The sequence below is a fragment of the Nyctibius grandis genome, chromosome 18, assembly GCF_013368605.1.
Source record: "Nyctibius grandis isolate bNycGra1 chromosome 18, bNycGra1.pri, whole genome shotgun sequence".
Lineage (NCBI taxonomy): Eukaryota > Metazoa > Chordata > Aves > Nyctibiiformes > Nyctibiidae > Nyctibius > Nyctibius grandis.
Window position 1 is genome coordinate 3,108,866 of NC_090675.1, and position 17,524 is coordinate 3,126,389.

Here is a 17,524-nt window from a genome sequence, read left to right on the forward strand (position 1 = left end):
TGGCAGCCCAGGGAGCTCAGCACAAAGCCACGGTATGGGAAGAAACCCAGGGCAGGCTTCCATAGATAAAGCAAGCATTGAGCCCACATCCTCATCGCCCTTTCAGTACTGAGCCTCTCCAGCAATCTGCTCTTTGCTCAGCAAACTGCGGCAATCAAGGACTTCCATTAATGTTTGGCCCTTATTTCCAGTGCTCCCTTTTAGATTTATATTGTGCTCTCAGCCTGTTAAAATACCTTCTGTGCGCGTACCTGCTGTTGCATTCTCTGCGCAGTGAAAGCAGATGATGGCTTCTGATGAATCAGTGCCACACAATACACAATATTAGTTCATTTTGTGCTCTGCATTTGTTAGCTGAATTTTTCTGCCTCAATCGAACTATACAGAAAGCTGCTGTTCTTGCCAGAAAATTCCAGCTCTTCCTAGTTGATATCTTCCAATTTGAAAAAATGCAAATAATTAAATACTGAGCCAAAAACTGAGGGCTTTGTCTAGATGTTTTTGAAGTCCGAAACTTAATCTAGTCACTACACAGTCATTGCTATGTCTATCTTTTGACATTTTTCACCTGTTAAACAGCCTCTTGGGCATCTTCTTAGATCAAAATGCAATTACACACCCATCGGTTCTGTATTACTTTCTAAAACTCGATGTACATTCTCTCCTAAAAAGCCAGAATCGCAGCGTTGCAGAACATTAACAATTGGTTTGGACTGTAAAGTATCATAGAAATCTGAGATAAGTATAAAGAGGTTTTAATCTTAATTAGCTCTCAAAAGTAATTTTGGCCACTATGCTAGTATTATTAACATCAGACACACTTTAATGGTCTTCACGTTATAGGAATTCCTATCACAGCTGTTCATCTTCTTAACCAAGATGAGCACTTACAAAACGCTTGCCAAGAACCAGGCCCTCATTAAAAGGAAGAACATCTAATTGCTGTCTGCTTGTGTATTTTAAAAGGAGAAGGATAATATTTGACCAAGCATTTTTTTAAAAAAAAACGCAAAATCCAAGTTAACCCGTAGAGGATGCTGGAAGACTTGAGCTGCCTTTCAAAAAAAAAATCAGTCTGAAATCAGCAAGAAGCATAAAACTTAGCAAGTTTATCCAGTTTCTCTCACACAGCTGGACAATAACTGAGATACATATGTCGTTCTACATTAAATATTGTTCATGCAGAGATAAAACAAGAATAGGCAAAGCTAAAATACAGAGTTGTTTTTTTTTTCCTCCTAGCACTTAGCACTCATCATTGCCACAACCCTGGGCAGAAGGCAAGCTCCCAGTCGTACACGCAGGCGTTCACGGGAATCCTTTCCAATTCAGCCAGTCTGTAATTACCGAAACTGCTTGGTTTGAAACGCGTTCAGAGGAGACAGCCTGTGAGTTCATCAGAAAATAACCATGCTGGCCCAGTTGTGTGGGGTCTGAATTTGAGGGTGCTGCTTAGGGGGGGTTACTGAGGAAGGTGTCATTAAAAGTAGTTGCAAGATTTAGAAGATAATGAAGCTACAGCAGCAGGGGAACTCGAAGGCCTTTTGTTTGTTTTAAGGCAGGGAAGGAAGAGGACATTATGAAATCCCACGTAAAGCCAGGGAAAGGCAAGAGGAGAACATGAACTGCGAGCAGCCAGTCCTGCAGCCAGCCGGGCACCCTGCACCTCCATCCCCAAGCCCAGCACAGCCGTCCCCGTGGCCAGCTGGGATTGCCCGTCGCCGAGTCCCAGCGTCAGGGACCCGAAGGATGATCGCTCTGCGGCTGCACCCACACCACCAGCTCCCTATAAAAACACTTCCACATATTTGAGCGCTTACCGCAGAGCGCGCTCCACCCGGGGCTCTCGCACAGTATCGCTTTCATCCGTCACGTGGGTCAGGCCCAGACGGTCAAATCCACCCTCTACTCCATCTCCCCTGGTCATAAAGCCTCCTCGAGAGTCACATATCCACCGAAACAGCGCGGCGGCAGCCACCAGAGCCAGGCCTGCCCCAGGGCGACGTTAAAATTAGGGAGCTTGCAGAGTAAGAGCTGCCACTAACCACAGCAGAGGGAGAACCCGATACTGCTCCTGCTCCGACAGCTCCCTCCGGCTTGCATTCGTGCCCGGTCTTGACTCCTGCTAACGAGGGAAGGAGAGAGAGGAGTCACCTCCTAAACCAAGGCAGGTGCCCAGGAACGATATGAAGCAGGGCCGTACCAGTGTCCTTGACAGCTCCTGCCCTGCTTCAGGAAAGGTCCCTCCAGCGCTGGAGCCTGTAGAGGCATTTTTCTGCTGGGTAAAAGCTGTCCAAAAAAAATCTGAAGGACTCAGGACTCTGGAGCGAGATCGTGGGTATCCCCTGAAGCAAGCCAAGGTAAGCTCCACTGCAGAAATTGGAGAAATTGCCCAAACAAGGCAACAACTGGTCCAGAGAGTCACAGCCCAAGGGAACTGAGAATTAGGGCAACAGTCACCCCAAACTAGAGCACCCCAGGGCCCGAGGCTGGTACAGAAAGCTAACAGACATGTCAGGGGAGATCCGGGACGCACGTCCCAGCCCGAGGGTAGGACACTTGGGAGAGGCATCCCTGTGCAGGCACCGCAGCAATGGAGCCACACAAAACCCAGGAAACTCCAGGAACGACAGACACCCCAGGAACGACAGAGAGGTGACAGCACAGGACAGCCGTGGCCAGGCACCGGCAGGCAAACACGGACGTGACACAGCACGCTGCCAGCCCCACTGGGACACCAGCGACGGTGTGGAAAGGCAGGCATCTCCCTGCTTGACTGATGGCAACCCTGCTAACAGCCACGGGGACAGCAGCAGAAGGAAGGAGGATTTTCTGGCGCTGGAGCACAGAAACACCCATCTGGACAAGCACAATGTCCTCGCTCCTTTACAGATGAGCTACCATGGCTGATACCACAGGCAATCTTTCCACAACACACGTCTGGACCCAACAGTGGTGAAAATGTAAACAAGTTGGAGGAAGAGAGGCAGGAGCAAGAAAAGCAAATGCTGTTGTTGGGAAAGAAGGAGAAGAGTTACAGCATGAAGGTGATGGGTAACCTAGAGAGATCCCAGATGCCAAAGCACAAAAATACTCCCATAGGCTTCTCATGGAAGGGAGAACTTGGTGCCCAGAGAGACACAAGAAATAAAGCTGCAAGCAAAGACGGGAAAGCACATTACTATTCTGTTTTAAATGCATTTGCCCTTGGGACACCATCTCAAACTGTACCTCAGACACCCCGCTGGAGTAAGGCGATCCCACTCCAGTCACGGATGCGCTGCCTTGAGACTCATCTTGAATCCAATCCCACCAAAGCCTCACCAAGTTATTCTACAAAAATCAAAGCACAGTTTCCGCTGCATTTCTCCATTTGCTGAACTTTATTATAATTGCAAAGAATTAAATGAACGATTTGGCTGTTTCCAAACGAGCTCCATTGCTTTTGCAGCACTGTATGCACACTGTGAATTTTTTATTTTTTAAATTGCAAAAATGCCTCAATACTTTCCTCAACAACCTCCTGAGGTCCACAGCACACAGAATCCTATTATTCCTGATGTTAAAGGAGAGTGCAAAGTACAGATGAGAGTTTAATCCTATCTGGTCTGGCTCTGGCCTCACAATAGAAATTTTCTTGGTAGAAGAGCCTACATGTGTAATACTTGGCAGAAAATTCAACTCTGATTTTATTGTATAAACCTTTCAATTTTATTATGGTAAAAAGAGGAGGGAGAGAGGGCAGACTCCTGGGGAGATGATATGAATTTCACGACCACCCCCTTCCTGGAGGACACTCCTTATTTTTGGCGTGCGCGCGTAAGGGCAGACTAGTCATTTAGCACACAAAGACTATTTTCTTTGCTGCACATGGGCCAATACGGTCCAGACCAACTGTGGCAAGAACAACAGATGAAAGCCACAGACACGGTGCTAAGCAACTTGTTCAGCAACGCTCAAACTCGCATGTAAACAAGAGAGATTAGAGTTGGGTTCCCAAGGCCCTCGCCAGAGAGGAATATAGGGATAGTCTCACCCTGCCGCCCTGGGATTTGCGTGTACTCTCCGTTCTGGGAAGCTGACATGTAATACACTGCCACTAGATTTCTCAAATCCCAGTGGAATAAGGGACCAGGGTTAAATAGAACATTACAAACATCCTTGATGGTTTCAGAAACCTACAAGGCCTGGGAGGCTCTGAAATGGCAATATTTGAGTGCAGAGCAGGAAATCAGCACAGGACCAGGGCCAAGAAAACATGCTTAGGCTTCTTTCAGCCCTGTGTGGCAGAAAGCCTTGCTTTCCCTTAAAAGAGCTGATGATTGCAAAACACTCTTTCCCTCCACAAAGTTACCATAAATCATAAGATCATTTTTACAGAAGTTTTCACCCAGAAGGATGCTATAGAATTTACAAGCTGCCCTTGTTAAGCTATACAGACGTGCAAGTGTCATTTTCGCTGCTGCTGAAAAAAAAAAATGTCAGCTTAAATGAAATGTGATAGCTCTTTAATGGCACACAGCTCTCCCGTTGGATCCAGCTCCGTCAGACTCGCCAGTACAGCTCCAGGTTCCACCAGAGGAGTTGCCTGCTTTGGTGGAGGGAGAAGGAAGCGTTCGTTTTTGACAGACAAATGCTACAGCTGACAAAAAAAACCCAAACAGCTGAGGAAGTATGCAGGACTGGGGCTTGTTCTCTCCAGCAAACCAGGCAAAAGGCATCGCAACGACACATAAATGAAGACGATGCAGCAAAAGATTTCTACAATACGCTATATGCTGTCACTCCTTACCTCCTTGAAACTTGCTTTTCTAGTCCTTCAAAGTTTTGTCTCATTAAATTCCCTGTCACTGTTCTGTTTTAAGAATGTCCTTGTTAAAACTAAAACACCTGTAAGCCTTCCCTGGGCACTCTTGCCCCTTACTGGGAAAAAAAACACATGATCTTGGCATTCATTCAATCTACAGTGACAGATGCTGCTGTAGAAAGTACGACAGAACTTCCCAGCCTCCTCCAACTCAAAATCCTACCTCCCTAGCTGTAAAAAAAATATAGTAAGCAATAGCAAGAAAAGAACATAAAAGCTAAGGCTGATTTCTTTCTGGTTATGTATTTATGGAACACTTGCTTTGGAACAAAGGTGATCAACGCTCACAGTTTCTGTTGTGCTTTCCTGGATGTCCTCAGTTCAGCTGCAGATACCCTCATTAACCAGTTCAGCTCGAGAAATAAGCTACCAGTTAATTGGTGCTGCACTGGCAGCCAGGGAGTTCTGACACAGAAGACAGGTCCTACACACACACTCGCTTTTTGGACAGCTGATGCAGTTTTACTTTTGGCAACAGAATACTGCATTTGTAAAGAATACAGATTTTTGGCTACCTGAACCAATGTTAAGGTAGATAAAGTTTTGACCTTGAACTCCATGGCAGTGTCGACTTAAGTACGCAAGTGTGTAGGACCAGAAACAGGTCAGAGAGCCCAGCATCTGAAACAGCACTAGAACCCACAGCTATACATGGCAGGCAATTAGCGTTTACACATTTAAGCCTCAAGACAATCCATCACTGGTGCGTCCCACCAACTAGCAAAACAGGTATTTTCCTCTTTGCCTTAGCTGAGCAGATGTGCTGGAAGCAGCCTCTGCCTCTCCGTCACACTACCTGCATGCCTCTGTCATGCCCGTCTAACTGCACTTTCAGTTTGTGAAGCTCTTCGATCTCTCGGTTGTGCCGCTCCGTTTTGTGCCGCACCAAAGAGCGGTAGAAGTGAATGGTGAAGACGACAAAAATCAGACCCACTGGGACCATGATGATGGTGGAGACCAGCGCTGACTGCCAACCCGCGTGGCCGCTGGGCTTCTCGACGTTGGTGGTCTCGTTTTTCAGGATGGAGCCCACAGGCAGGAATTTTATCCAGCACAGAAGCACAACTTCCGCAAGGAAAAGCAGGATCCCCAAGACGGTGGAGAAGCCCCACGCCAGCTCAATGTAGGGATGCATGCGCTCATGCGGGGACTCACTGATGGAGTTCAGGTTGTGGATGTTGCTCACTGCTTCCACGTTAGGCAGAATGCAGGTGCTGATGAGAAGGGCAAAGAGATGAACTGCCACCAGCACCGTTGTGCAGGCACTGAAAGCGATCAGCAGCATCGGGGGGTACTTGTACTGCACCTCCAGCTGCACCTCCACCATGGCAACCTGGGGAAAGCAACAAAAAGCTGGTCAACAGCTGCTAGTTTTCCCTCTTTTCAAGGCTTTCATTCAGGAAAGCATCTTTATTTCAGGAAGAGCACCTAAGGTCAAGTACACGCTCAAGTGCTTTCTAGAAAGGCAGCCTAGACGGATCATTCCTGTTTCCCATGAAGACGTACGCGCAGGCTGCGGCTTGGCCTTTCTGAAGGCTTACACACACGTTTCTGCACTGTAGCTTTCTGAAATAACAGATCTCTCCTTGCAACCACGAGCCATACGAACTGCACCAAACCGAACACACAGCAGAAGGAACTCATGAGACAACAGGCGGAGCTCGGAGGCCGCTGACAGCCCGCTAGCCTGCCCACCCGTCACACGCTCTCCTTCCGCTCAGCCGCTTGCAGCTGCAGTGAAGTTTCGACTTCGGGCACATAAAGAAAAGCAAAAGCAAGCAGCCCTCCTGGCCAGCGGCCAGCAAGGTTTTGCTACCCCCCATGGGAAGCAGGCCAGCTACTGTACAGTTTAAGTTAGTCTGTAGTTAAAATAGCTGCCTTCTATTCTCAAAACATTGTATGTTCATTTTTATTATAAATATGCCCAGATACAAGTTATTTATATCCCCAAATTTCTCCCTTGAGAGGTAATAACTAACTGATGTACTCAGCAGAAGTGGACAGCTACTGGCTTATGGGTGTGTTCAACAACTCAGGAGTCTGTTTTCTCCAAACAAGAGCTATCATATAGCAAGTCTCTAAAGCGGTCTATTTTTTTTCTAATCAAATAAAGCTTAACAAGCAGAATAAAAGCAAGGGGCTCTTCTGAGATTAGAGCTGGAGTCCTAGTACAGGTCTGTTAACTGATTTAGCATAAGAATCTGTAAAATTACTTATCTGCGAAGTAAAATAGCACAAGTCCTGCATGGCGTCACCCTGGGAAGGACTGCAGAAACCTTGTGCTAAAAGAAGCCACAAAAACAGTGGACAAGACTATCAAACATTCCTCTCTAGCGGCTTGCTTGGATCTGCAGCTGCACCTCATGATTTGCACACACACTAACTCGCCTTGCAGTAGCCAAAACCTCTGGTGATCCCAGGGGACCAGCTGCGCCAGCACGGCACAGCTCACCAGGCATGTTAAGGAAAGGAGAAGCTGATGCTTGGACGCCTGCCTCAGGGCAGTGCCCCTCCCTCAAGACCATCGTGAGAAGGCAAAGTTCACAGAATCACAGAATCAATCAGGTTGGAAGAGCCCTCTGGGATCATCGAGTCCAACCACTGCCCTGACACCACCATGGCAACTAGACCAGGGCACTAAGTGCCATGTCCAGTCTTTTCTTAAACCCCTCCAGAGATGGTGACTCCACCACCAAGTTGGAACAAGCAGCTTGATTCTGGGGCGTAGGTGGATTTTGCAGAACGGGCACATCATTACTTTATCCAGACTTTGCATGAGACCACCACTGAGTAGCCATTTCAGCCTCTCTATAATAATCTGCACCATTCGCTCTGGCATTTGTTGTTAATAATAATATTTAGGCACTGGAAGATTAGGGGTACAGTCACGTTCTCCCTGTGGGTAACCCCAAAAAGGATTAAGAAAGTGCCCATGTTGGCATGACTGCTGCCTTACCTGCATTTACCTTGAAACCCTCAGCAGCCTGAATGAGGGGATCACAGTCAAGTCTGAACACATTTAGTAGCAACCAAGATGTAACGTGTGTGTTTGGGGCTGCAAATGGTCAGTCTCTGCAAGTCCAGGTTTTCTACCTACGTCAACTCTTTAGGATATTAGAGACACCAAAGATATTGTGGCAGTTCTTGGACATTCCCAGCCTTTTGTGCTGATTATGAGCACGTGGGGTTTTTACTTTTTTTGTGGTTTTTTAAAGGTTCCTGATTGCACTTTACAGTAGTTCTTGTTGTATAGTGGAGAAAATAGTAACGCGGGACTGCCTTCACCATCTATTGCGAGGTCAATTTAATTAAAACACATGCCACGTTGCCTTGCATATGTTCTCTTTGCAGATGCCCCTATATTGATTCGAGGAGGAGGAGATCCAACTTGTTCTCTGCTGCACTGTTGTGCACAATGAATTTGTACAGTGCTGTGATTGTCCGTCACACCCCATCAGCCAGGAAAAGCTGCTGGTATAGTGTTCATTATTGGGTGCTGTAATACCCAGAGACACAGTATTCAGCAAGCTGAACAGGAATTGTACCTGCATGTTCAATTTATAGCTTTATATTAAAGCTGAAAGCCTGGCTGATGTCAACATATCAATTTCTACTTGTTATCCTTCGCGTGAGCAGCACTTTTCAGCTAATTGGATGTTTCCTCACAGACCAACCTATTCCCTAGGGCTAGCTTCAGCTGTGCAATGTGATGAATTTTTAACACTGACTGATGGCTCGGTAAGAGGTATTTCGGGGAAAAACATCAACAATCCAGATAGGGCAGCAAGGCAGAAAAACAGTTCACTTAACCTGAACAAGTACTGGAAACGTGAGTGAGCTCTTATCGCTCCACGCCGTACAGACTGTCATGTCATTCTCTGACTGGGATAAGAGAAAGAGGACAAGCTGACATAACCCATTTAAAAATCATTAAATATGCTGCTTAGTCTGTAGAACTATTAATGTGTCACGTTTGATACAATTATACTCTTCTGTGATAAGAGCCCTCTTTATTGTAACCTCTTGCCAGAAGCCAGGGTGTCAAGGGCTTGACTTTGCAAGGCACTGAGCACTCTGCCGACCCGCAGAATATCTCAGCATAGGCTTAATTTTAAGCTTGAGAATCACCCTGAACTCCATGCTCACAGGTTTGCTAAAGGACCAAGTACTCAGAACATTTTAGAATTAAACTGCAATTAAATTACATGCAATTATCGTTGTTTTTTTTTTTTAGACCAGCATAGCCCAGATTGTCCAGAACAAAGACGACGCTCATCTTGAGAAATTTAGACCAGGATAGATAGTACGAGGCAAAGGATGACAAATGGCTTAACACAAACCATGTTACATTCACACAGATGGTTTGGCAGCCGCTAAAAACAATCACTCCAGTAGATCTGTTGGATTTTTTTTTTTAAATCAAATACATATCCTGTAGCAATTGGACAAGTATCGAGAAAACTGACTAGCACTAACAGCTCTTATTTCCATCAGGAAAATGATTAAGGAAGCTTTCTAAGCTCCCTCTAAATCTCCTTTGTCTGCAGTCTCCCTGGGGCAAACGCACCAGCCCTACAGCTCGCCCCAAAACAGAGCTGGCACTGGAAAGGACCCACATCCTCCTGCTCTGCCCAGCTCTGCCAGAAATACCAGAGGTAGCATCGAGTAACGAGGAAGGTTTGCATTATTCTGCAGCCTGTCCAGAAGGAGCTGGATCAAAGCCATCCCCTCTTGATTAAATATCCATCAGCTCCTAATAATTTTCAGCCAATATGGAACTGGCTTGAATCAAACACACTGATGGGGAAGTAAATAGAGCAACAGCCAAGCCCTGTATGACATTTGTTTACATAGTTAAATGCACACAGGGCTTCAGGGAAACTATTTAACTCTAAATAACTTCTGTACTTTCATCAATAGCCAAAGAGCGGCTCTTATTAAACATCCGTGTACCAAACACCTGTGTGCCACATTACCAGCAGAGAAATAACCCAGTAGGAAAAGATAACTCAGCTTTCACTGGAACGTCCAGTACAATCAGCTGGGAAAAAGCTTACAAATAAAGAGAATTTCTTATTGCAAAAATTTTTATTTCTGACAATTACTGACTTCAGGTGCTCTTATTATGTTAAGCTGGTGATTATAATTAACACTACTTATACCTATGTGTTTATTTAACTTGCACTTTAAACAGTTTAAAGAGAACAGAAGTCAAATGGTTGATTTTGTGTGTTTGCCAAGGACTTTCAGCAACTTTCTGTTGTGGAGTCGAGAAGGCACGCTTTGTTTTCAGATACGTGGTTCAGCCCTGCAGCGTGGGTGGGCTGCGAGCCCCCCCGAGGCCCAGCCACAGCACACCCCAGCACGAGCACCTGCCTGTGTAACCACGCTGCCTAGACAGAGCAAGAGTTCACAACGCTATAAAATGTTAATTTAATAGTCACGTTAAAGAGAACGGCCACAAATGACTAACAGAGAACCCGGGTAACCCAGAGGCACGAAGGGCAAGCACATGAGTTGCTTTGTAAAGCAAGAAAGCGTCTGAGTGAGAGAAATCTACAGGAGAGCACTGAACTTTCTCAAAACAAGAGGTACCTTCTGCCATGTCAGCACACAAGCTTGGTTACAAATAAACATACATCGTGTGAAAAGTTCTTAGAAGCATCGCATACCCATCCTCAGCAAGCGGAGAGGAATCACAAAGCAACCAAGCACCCTCTCGCCCCGCCGCCTGCTCCCACTGAACTCCCCGCCTGCATTGTTCCAGCTTCACTTTGGGTCACCAGCTTTGTCATCCCAAACAGACTGTTGTAATGTTACAGATGATTCGTTCTGGGGGATTGGGGGAGGAAAAAACAGCGGAAGCAGATAAAATAAAACAGGGAAAGCTATCCGGGAAGTTCCTGAGATCAGTCTTCCCCCCTGCTCGTGAGCTGCAGGATGCAACATCGTCACATCACGCCCCGCTCACCCAGGCGCTGCCCTCTGCCTCTCTGCATTCAGCTGGCAGACCTCAGGAACCACCAGACCTGCCCATTTCCTGAGCAGAAAACCTCCCCCAAACAGGTTTCAATTCTCACTCCCGGTAAGCAAGAGCCAGAGGGGAGATGAAGAGGCTCACACCGACGGAGCACGGCCGTGTCTGCTCAGCACAGCTCAGACTGGCCTGAGCACTGGACCTCTGACTGTCTCGGTTTTACTTGCTCACTCCCTGACATGGTTTCCACCTACACAGATAGCTTCCAGATAACACCCAAGCGCTGCACGGAGGAGAGCAAGTACCAAGGATTATTCCCTATAGGCAGCACCGACAACAATATACCAGGTTCAGCTCCCTTCAGGCTACAGAGTCCTCTGACACCAGGTCCGAGGCTGCAGGGCCTCTTCTCACACAGTCTCCCCGATCACGCTATGCAAACTTCGCGCTGGCAGACTGTGACCCAACCTCCACCTTACTTTAAACAGCGTGACCTGAAAAAAACACCTACAGAAATGAAGATAATGTTCAGGACCACAGCAACCGCAGGGGCCCAGAGGAGCTCCACACCCAAGCACAACCTCATGTGAAGGCAGCCAGCAACAAATGGCCTCAGGGCCAAAGGAGAACCCTGGTCCTCTGTTGTTTAGCAATGCTGGCAGAGCACGTAGGATCACTTGCGGGTAGGGGATTAGTAGTGCGTGGGTTGACTGTTAGGCAGCTCATGTTCTGTGCTGCCTTGAGAAAGCCAGCCTCAAACTTCTCAGCAGCAGCCAAGCAGAAGCCCCCAGGCAGATGCCTCCTGCCTCTTCAGAAAAACAACAGTACAACCTGCTTCTTCACAGAAGGAAAACACTGACTAATAGATGATTTCAAAGAACCAAAACCTTCACGATCCAAAAGGTATTGCTACACATACCATTGCAAATCCAGAGAGCAGAGCAGAGGTTCTGCTGGAAGCTTTCAGTTTGGCTCGGCTCAGGTACAATTTTCTCCACGAAAGGGCCTGAACGGAGTGATGGTTTGACGTGACCAATTCCAGATAGCTGCGCCGGACCCAGTCCCGATAATCCATGCCTTTTGTGCCAGGTTCAGAGCAGCAAGCGGGAGTGGAAGGATCCACTGGAACGTTTAATTCAGAACTCATGATGAAAGAAATGCTGAGGGAACAAAACAGTCACGTTCAAAAGGAGGCAGCAAACAGGACAAGGATCAACTACTGGAAAAACTACATTTCAACAAAGTTGCTCTTGGTCAGGAGAAAAATGATGGGCCAAATACCATCACAATTACACAGCACAGAACAGAGAAAGGACCGTTCGTAATTGCTAAGAGAACCAGGAAATTGCATGAGAACTAGGAAAGATTACACAAGTAAACCCAGGAACTACTCCAGCAGGAATTCAGGAAGGCTGCGCAGCATCTGGCTTTTCATTTCAAAGTTGGCATCTCAACCTGCCCCTTTAGCTCCTCCTTGCTAATAAAAAATTTGTTTTACACAAAGACACTTTGGAAATAGGGCCCCCATCTTATCATTTTGTTTTAAGCTGACAGTTAATGTCACAGTGCATCACGGATTGGCTCCAAATGCATCTCCTTAGAGCACCAACATAACGCCAGCTAGCACGGTCAGGGAGTCGCTTTTTGGTCTTTCTTTGGAAACCATTTTTTTTCAGTTGAGCCATTGCCCATCATAGCTCAGTTTAGACGAGCACAGTTCTTCCCCAAGACTTCCCCAATAGTCACAGAGCTCAATGCTGTGTAGGGTTAACAAATGCACTTCCCAAGCTTCTGCCATGGGAAGTTACATTTCCTGAACTGCTCACACTCCACTCATCAGCCACATCTGGCCAAGAATCCTGTTCCCTTACTTCCACCAGTGGCTCTTAGCACGGGGAAAGGAAAAGACAATTCCAAGGGGAAAAGTGAGCTGCCTTCCCGGTAGTTTCAGCATCTTCAGATTCAAGAGATAACACTGAAAGATGTGAGAAAGCAGCAAGACTATTTCAGGTGGTGAATGCCACAGCTGCCAGCAGAGACAAGCGTGAGGTCCAAACCACCCCTCCTTACGCCACGGCGTAGACGGGCTGCTGCTGAACGGCTCTGGTGATCTCCGTGCTGTCCACGGACACAGGACAGAATTCAACTACATGTTTGGAGCAAGAATTTCTCGACTCTGACAAACATCTGAAACTGGATGTTTAACTCAGTCTTCCGAAGAACGGAAACCACAATCCTCTGGTTAATCCCCATGCTCACAACTCTGCCACCAACCACCACGGCAGCAGCAGGTAGCAACACCAGAGCTGCACCACACGAGACCTTTCTGGCTATAAATACTTACCAGCTCCTAGGAGGAGGAGATGCATGGCCAGAATCACACATGGTGCGGTAGTAATTAGTCCCAGCGCCACACCTCAAGGTCACAGGCACCTTGCTGTTCGCTTGGGAGGAGCCCCAGCCCTGCCTGCATCCCCCCCGCCTCCACCCAGCTCTCCACATGGTGACACCAACATTTGCTGTGAGATTTGAGGAAGTGGCAAAGATAAGAAGGACACCAACTGCCTGCAACTCCGAGTGGTATTACTGAAAGGGCACAAAGCTGTTCCAGGCAAATAAACCCACAAATAAAGCGTTGCAGGTTGTAAAATTGTCTGTCCCTCCTGAGCACAGTGGGCTTTCAGATTGCAGCCCCCCTCAGACATAGTAAGGATGGCTGCAAGAGCACAAGACTTCTTCCTGGCAGTTTTTGACAAGGCCACTATTACAGCCCCTGCAGGGCTCCAGGATGGCTCCTGAACTGCTCAGCAGTTTTCAAATTATTAAAAAGAAAAAAGCATAAAAGCACTTTCACACAACAATAAAAACAAGAACAGAATAACAGGACCAAACCTCCCTGCTTGCTCTGTTTTTCCAGAAAAGGCAAGAATCACCTGTTTTGCAGAAGAAGAAAAGAAAAATCTCTCCCCATGCCTCCTGGGAGGATCGGAGCAGAGACATTCTGTGAGCAGCAAAATTACAAAGCTGTTTCCTGTGACAACATCCTGTGTGGATTCTGCAATGTATAGCGTGGGGTGAATTTATTAGCTTTGTCTGTAGCCGGGACACTGATGGTCTCTACCCTGCCATTTATTTTAACAAAATGCGTAGGAACCTTGTATGTAGAAAACTTCAACCCCTGGGACAAATTCCATTGAAAAGACAAATTAATTCAGAGGTTACAGAGGGAGAGCAGGAGTACCCAATCACATCTGGTTCTTTCCTTAGAAAAATAAACTAAAAATACCACAAGGATGAATTTTCACTCTGGAACAGCTCAAGAGATGTTCCCAAATAAGTAAACAACTTCAGAATAAAATCCATAAACACAAACGTAGCCCAAACAAGCAGTAACAGGATGGCAAACTCACCTTGCTGGCTACAGACATGGAGAGACTGGGTGGAGGGCTCCAGGGGCTGAAACACAAGACCAAAGAAGCATTTTACGTGCACTGTATCTTAAGCAGTTTTACTTTGGAAATACTTTTCGGCCAGTTATCTGCATCAGGGGAGAGTTATGCTGGAGATTTCATGTTCCTGCCTTGCAGCATTAAAGGTTTAGGACACATGCTCTTACAGAAAGAGCTATCCTACAGGGTTTTACCGCACAGGGCTGGTGGGTTTTGGATGGAGAGCCAGGACTTCCCCATGGGACCTGAGGCTCAGCCTGACAACCAGCTCCGGCCAAGTCCATCCCAGCTGTGTCTTTACTCACTTTTGTTGCACTTGACCCCGCTTCATTTCCCACCGCTGAAGACAGAAAGCTCTCTGCGATTGCTGCCTCACACTGATCTTGTTAACCCGCCCAGCGCTGTCCTTCGGAGCGGCGAGCAGCGGGGAAAGCCTTCGCCGTGCCTCACATCTCGGTTGCCTCTGTGCAGCTGCAAGCGCACAGCTGGGATCCTACTCCCAGGGCACCGCCTGAGCAGGGGATTCCTCCTCCTCCTTCCCAGCCACGCTCAGCACACCCCGGGCAGGATGCGGCCCCACACAGACAGGATCTCCCCTCCCACAGCACCCTCAGATGGGGGATCCCCCAGGCCAGACCCTTCCCGCTGAAGGCACCCTCAGACAGGGGACCCTCCCCGGGCAGGATGGGACCCGCTCCCTCCCCACAGCCGGGATCCCCCCTTCCAACAGCACCCTGGGTCAGGGGCTCCCCTGCACCGTGGGCAGGAGGCGTCTCCCCTACAGCACCCCCAGCCAGAGGATCCCTTTACCAGGATACGACCCCCGAGAGCTGGCCTGCCCTCTGCATTCCAAGGGAGCTCCAAAGCACCGCCAGGCAGGACGGGACCCCCTTCTCTGCCCACAGCGGACCCCTCCCAGACCCACCCCCACCTGGGCAGGATGAGGCACGTACCGCCCGGGGCAGAGGAAGCCCCATCCAGGCAGAATAAGACCAATTCTCCCCCCCCAACTCCCGTCCAGCACCCCGGGCAGTATGAGACCCGCTCCTCCCGGAGCTCACCGGGCAGGAGATGCTCCCGTCGGTGCAGGATGAGCCCCCCCCACCCCACACACCCCGGCGGGCACGGAGCCCGCTACCCCCGAGCGCGGGACCCCCCCCCAGGCCCCGGGGCAGGGCCCCCCACCCGGGCAGGATGCACCCCCCGGGGCGGGCCCTGGCTCACCGCGCTGGCTGGCCAGGCCGGGCCGGGCGCGGCGCCCCGGGAGCACCCGCCGCCGCCGCCGGCTGCCGAGAGCCGGAGCCGCCTCCGCCGCTGCCAAGGCAACGCCGGGCCCCCGCCACGTGACCCGCAGGAAATGAGCGGGCGGGCGCGCGCCCCGCCCACCGCACGTGACCGCCGCCTCATTGGGCCGTGGCGGCGGCGGGCTCCGCCCCCTGGCGGCGGGGCGGGGCCGGGGCGCGGCTCCCCCCCCCCGCCGGGCACCGCGGCGTGCGCGGGCTGCCCCCGCCCCAGGCCGGCCCCGCGGGGAGAACCGGGGCCCCCGGAGGCGGGGGGTGGGCTGGGGGTTTTACTAACCGGAGGGGACGCACTTAGCGGTTACAGAGGAAGCACACGCCGAGCTGTCCCCAGCAGTGCAGGGGCCACGGAGCCGTTCCGGCAGCGGGCTGGGGTCCGGGGCTCCGCAACCCCCGGTGCTCCCTCTGCCAACGTGCATCTGTAGGAAAAAAACAAGACTGCGGCTCCCTAAATCCATGGTCGGGGTGAAAACCCCCCGCTGATAAAAATGTTGCTCGGTCTGGACCTTGCATCTCTAAACCTTTCCACAGAGAAGGTTATCGGTGCGATGGGATGTAAATGTGCTTTTATTACAATTATTAATTACACAGCACAAAGTCGCCACTTACATGCGTCAAAAGGCAGTGCTGACTTCTGCCTCCGCCGAGCTGCAACATCCTCCGGCTGAAGGCGAGAAAAGGCTCCCCGTGCTCAGGGAAGGCAGACAGCTATCTCCCCGCATTCCTCCTCTATCGACCCAGCAGGAAATCCTGCATAAACCCATCAAAAAAGCAAGGAGAGGGACAGAGTTACGGGAAAGAGGAGGGAGTTCCTTCCCTGAAAATAAGATAAAGGAAATGCTGAAAGGTGGCACAATGGGCCAGCTTTATCACAGGGTAATCTCATCTTCCTCAATTCACTTTGCCCAGGGGAGGGAAAAGACAAAGGAAAACAATTCCTAAAAACTTTATTAAAGAAACAAATACATTTGTTATCCTGAGCATGCTTTTCCCCTCCGAGACTATGAATACCTCTGCTCAGTTACAGCACTAACACTGCTGTCTCTCGGGTTCCCACGCTTGCACGAACGCACGTAGAAATGGAACAGCAGCAAACTTTAGCCCCTGAAGGTTAGTCTGCATCAGAGAAAGGAGAGGGACTCCTCTAGAAAAGAATCCAGAGCAAGAATTTCACATAAGCAGGTCAAACTCCTTGGCAGTTTAAAGCTTTTACGTCACTACTGCTTTTTCGGTGCCATATTTGGAACAGGAAGCAATTGTAGAATCGTTCCCTATTTTACTACACATGGGAGAACTGCCCCTTTTCTACTTCATGGATGATGTCTTCCCCATTTTGAGGTCACAGACTACTTGCATTTTATCTTAACGAAGAAGCATCCCTTCAAACGCTCACTCTGAAGCGCCTTTGTATTCTGGAAGACAGTACTGACACGGACCACCACAACGTGGCAGAGTATTTTTCAGAATTCATAGCAACACCCACCAAATACAGCTCCTACTGCTGCATCCAGCCACCCCAGCAAGAAAGACCCTAAGGCAGATACCACCTTCAGCAACACATTCTCTCTGCTTTTCATGGATTTCACCTACAAACTTAGCGCTCCTAGAAAATGAAGAGTATGAATAATTCAGCATGAGTAACGATGGCCTCTTAAGGAGGCAGGATGAGGCCGCACAACCTGAATTCATTTAGTTCACCAAGACAAACTCAGGTCCATCTTCCTCACGACTGAGAGAAGCATGTCCTCATGCAGCAACATCTGCTCTACTTAATGCAAAACAGCTCTTATTAATTCAGCTCAAAAGCCTGACAAGCTCAGAGGCAGAACAACCTGTGTTTATTTGAGACTCGCTTCTCCATCCACAAAAGCCAAGAAACACCACAACGTTTTTATGGCTCATCCTACGACACAGACATATAAACAGGGTTTAC

The 17,524-nt window shown here is 48.8% G+C and overlaps 2 protein-coding genes across 3 annotated transcripts in view; one reads left to right on the top strand and one right to left on the bottom strand.

Annotated features, from left to right (window-relative positions):
* HSPB1 (heat shock protein family B (small) member 1) overlaps positions 1-17,524 on the top strand; it is a 163,976-nt gene that overhangs the window by 136,053 nt on the left and 10,399 nt on the right. The gene's annotated exons all lie outside the window — the stretch shown is intronic.
* On the bottom strand, positions 3,197-15,576 carry ORAI2 (ORAI calcium release-activated calcium modulator 2). 2 transcript variants are annotated; one of them, XM_068415644.1, is made up of 4 exons: positions 15,518-15,576; positions 14,255-14,300; positions 11,764-12,004; positions 3,197-6,200 (listed from the first exon to the last, which is right to left on the bottom strand). In XM_068415644.1, exons 3-4 carry the CDS (start codon positions 11,989-11,991, stop codon positions 5,655-5,657), a joined length of 774 nt encoding a protein of 257 aa, XP_068271745.1. In that variant the 5' UTR covers positions 11,992-12,004; positions 14,255-14,300; positions 15,518-15,576; the 3' UTR covers positions 3,197-5,654. The 2 variants fall into 2 exon arrangements, with proteins under 2 accessions (XP_068271745.1, XP_068271746.1); XM_068415645.1 differs by lacking the exon at positions 14,255-14,300 and having other exon boundaries at positions 15,518-15,567.

Bases quoted from the DNA above. Each gene is read 5' to 3' on its own strand.
- ORAI2 (XM_068415644.1), bottom strand. From the start codon at position 11,991: ATGAGTTCTGAATTAAACGTTCCAGTGGATCCTTCCACTCCCGCTTGC. The intron at 6,201-11,763 runs GTATGTGTAGCA...TGCTTTCCCCAG, and splicing joins TGCTCTCTGGATTTGCAATG to GTTGCCATGGTGGAGGTGCA.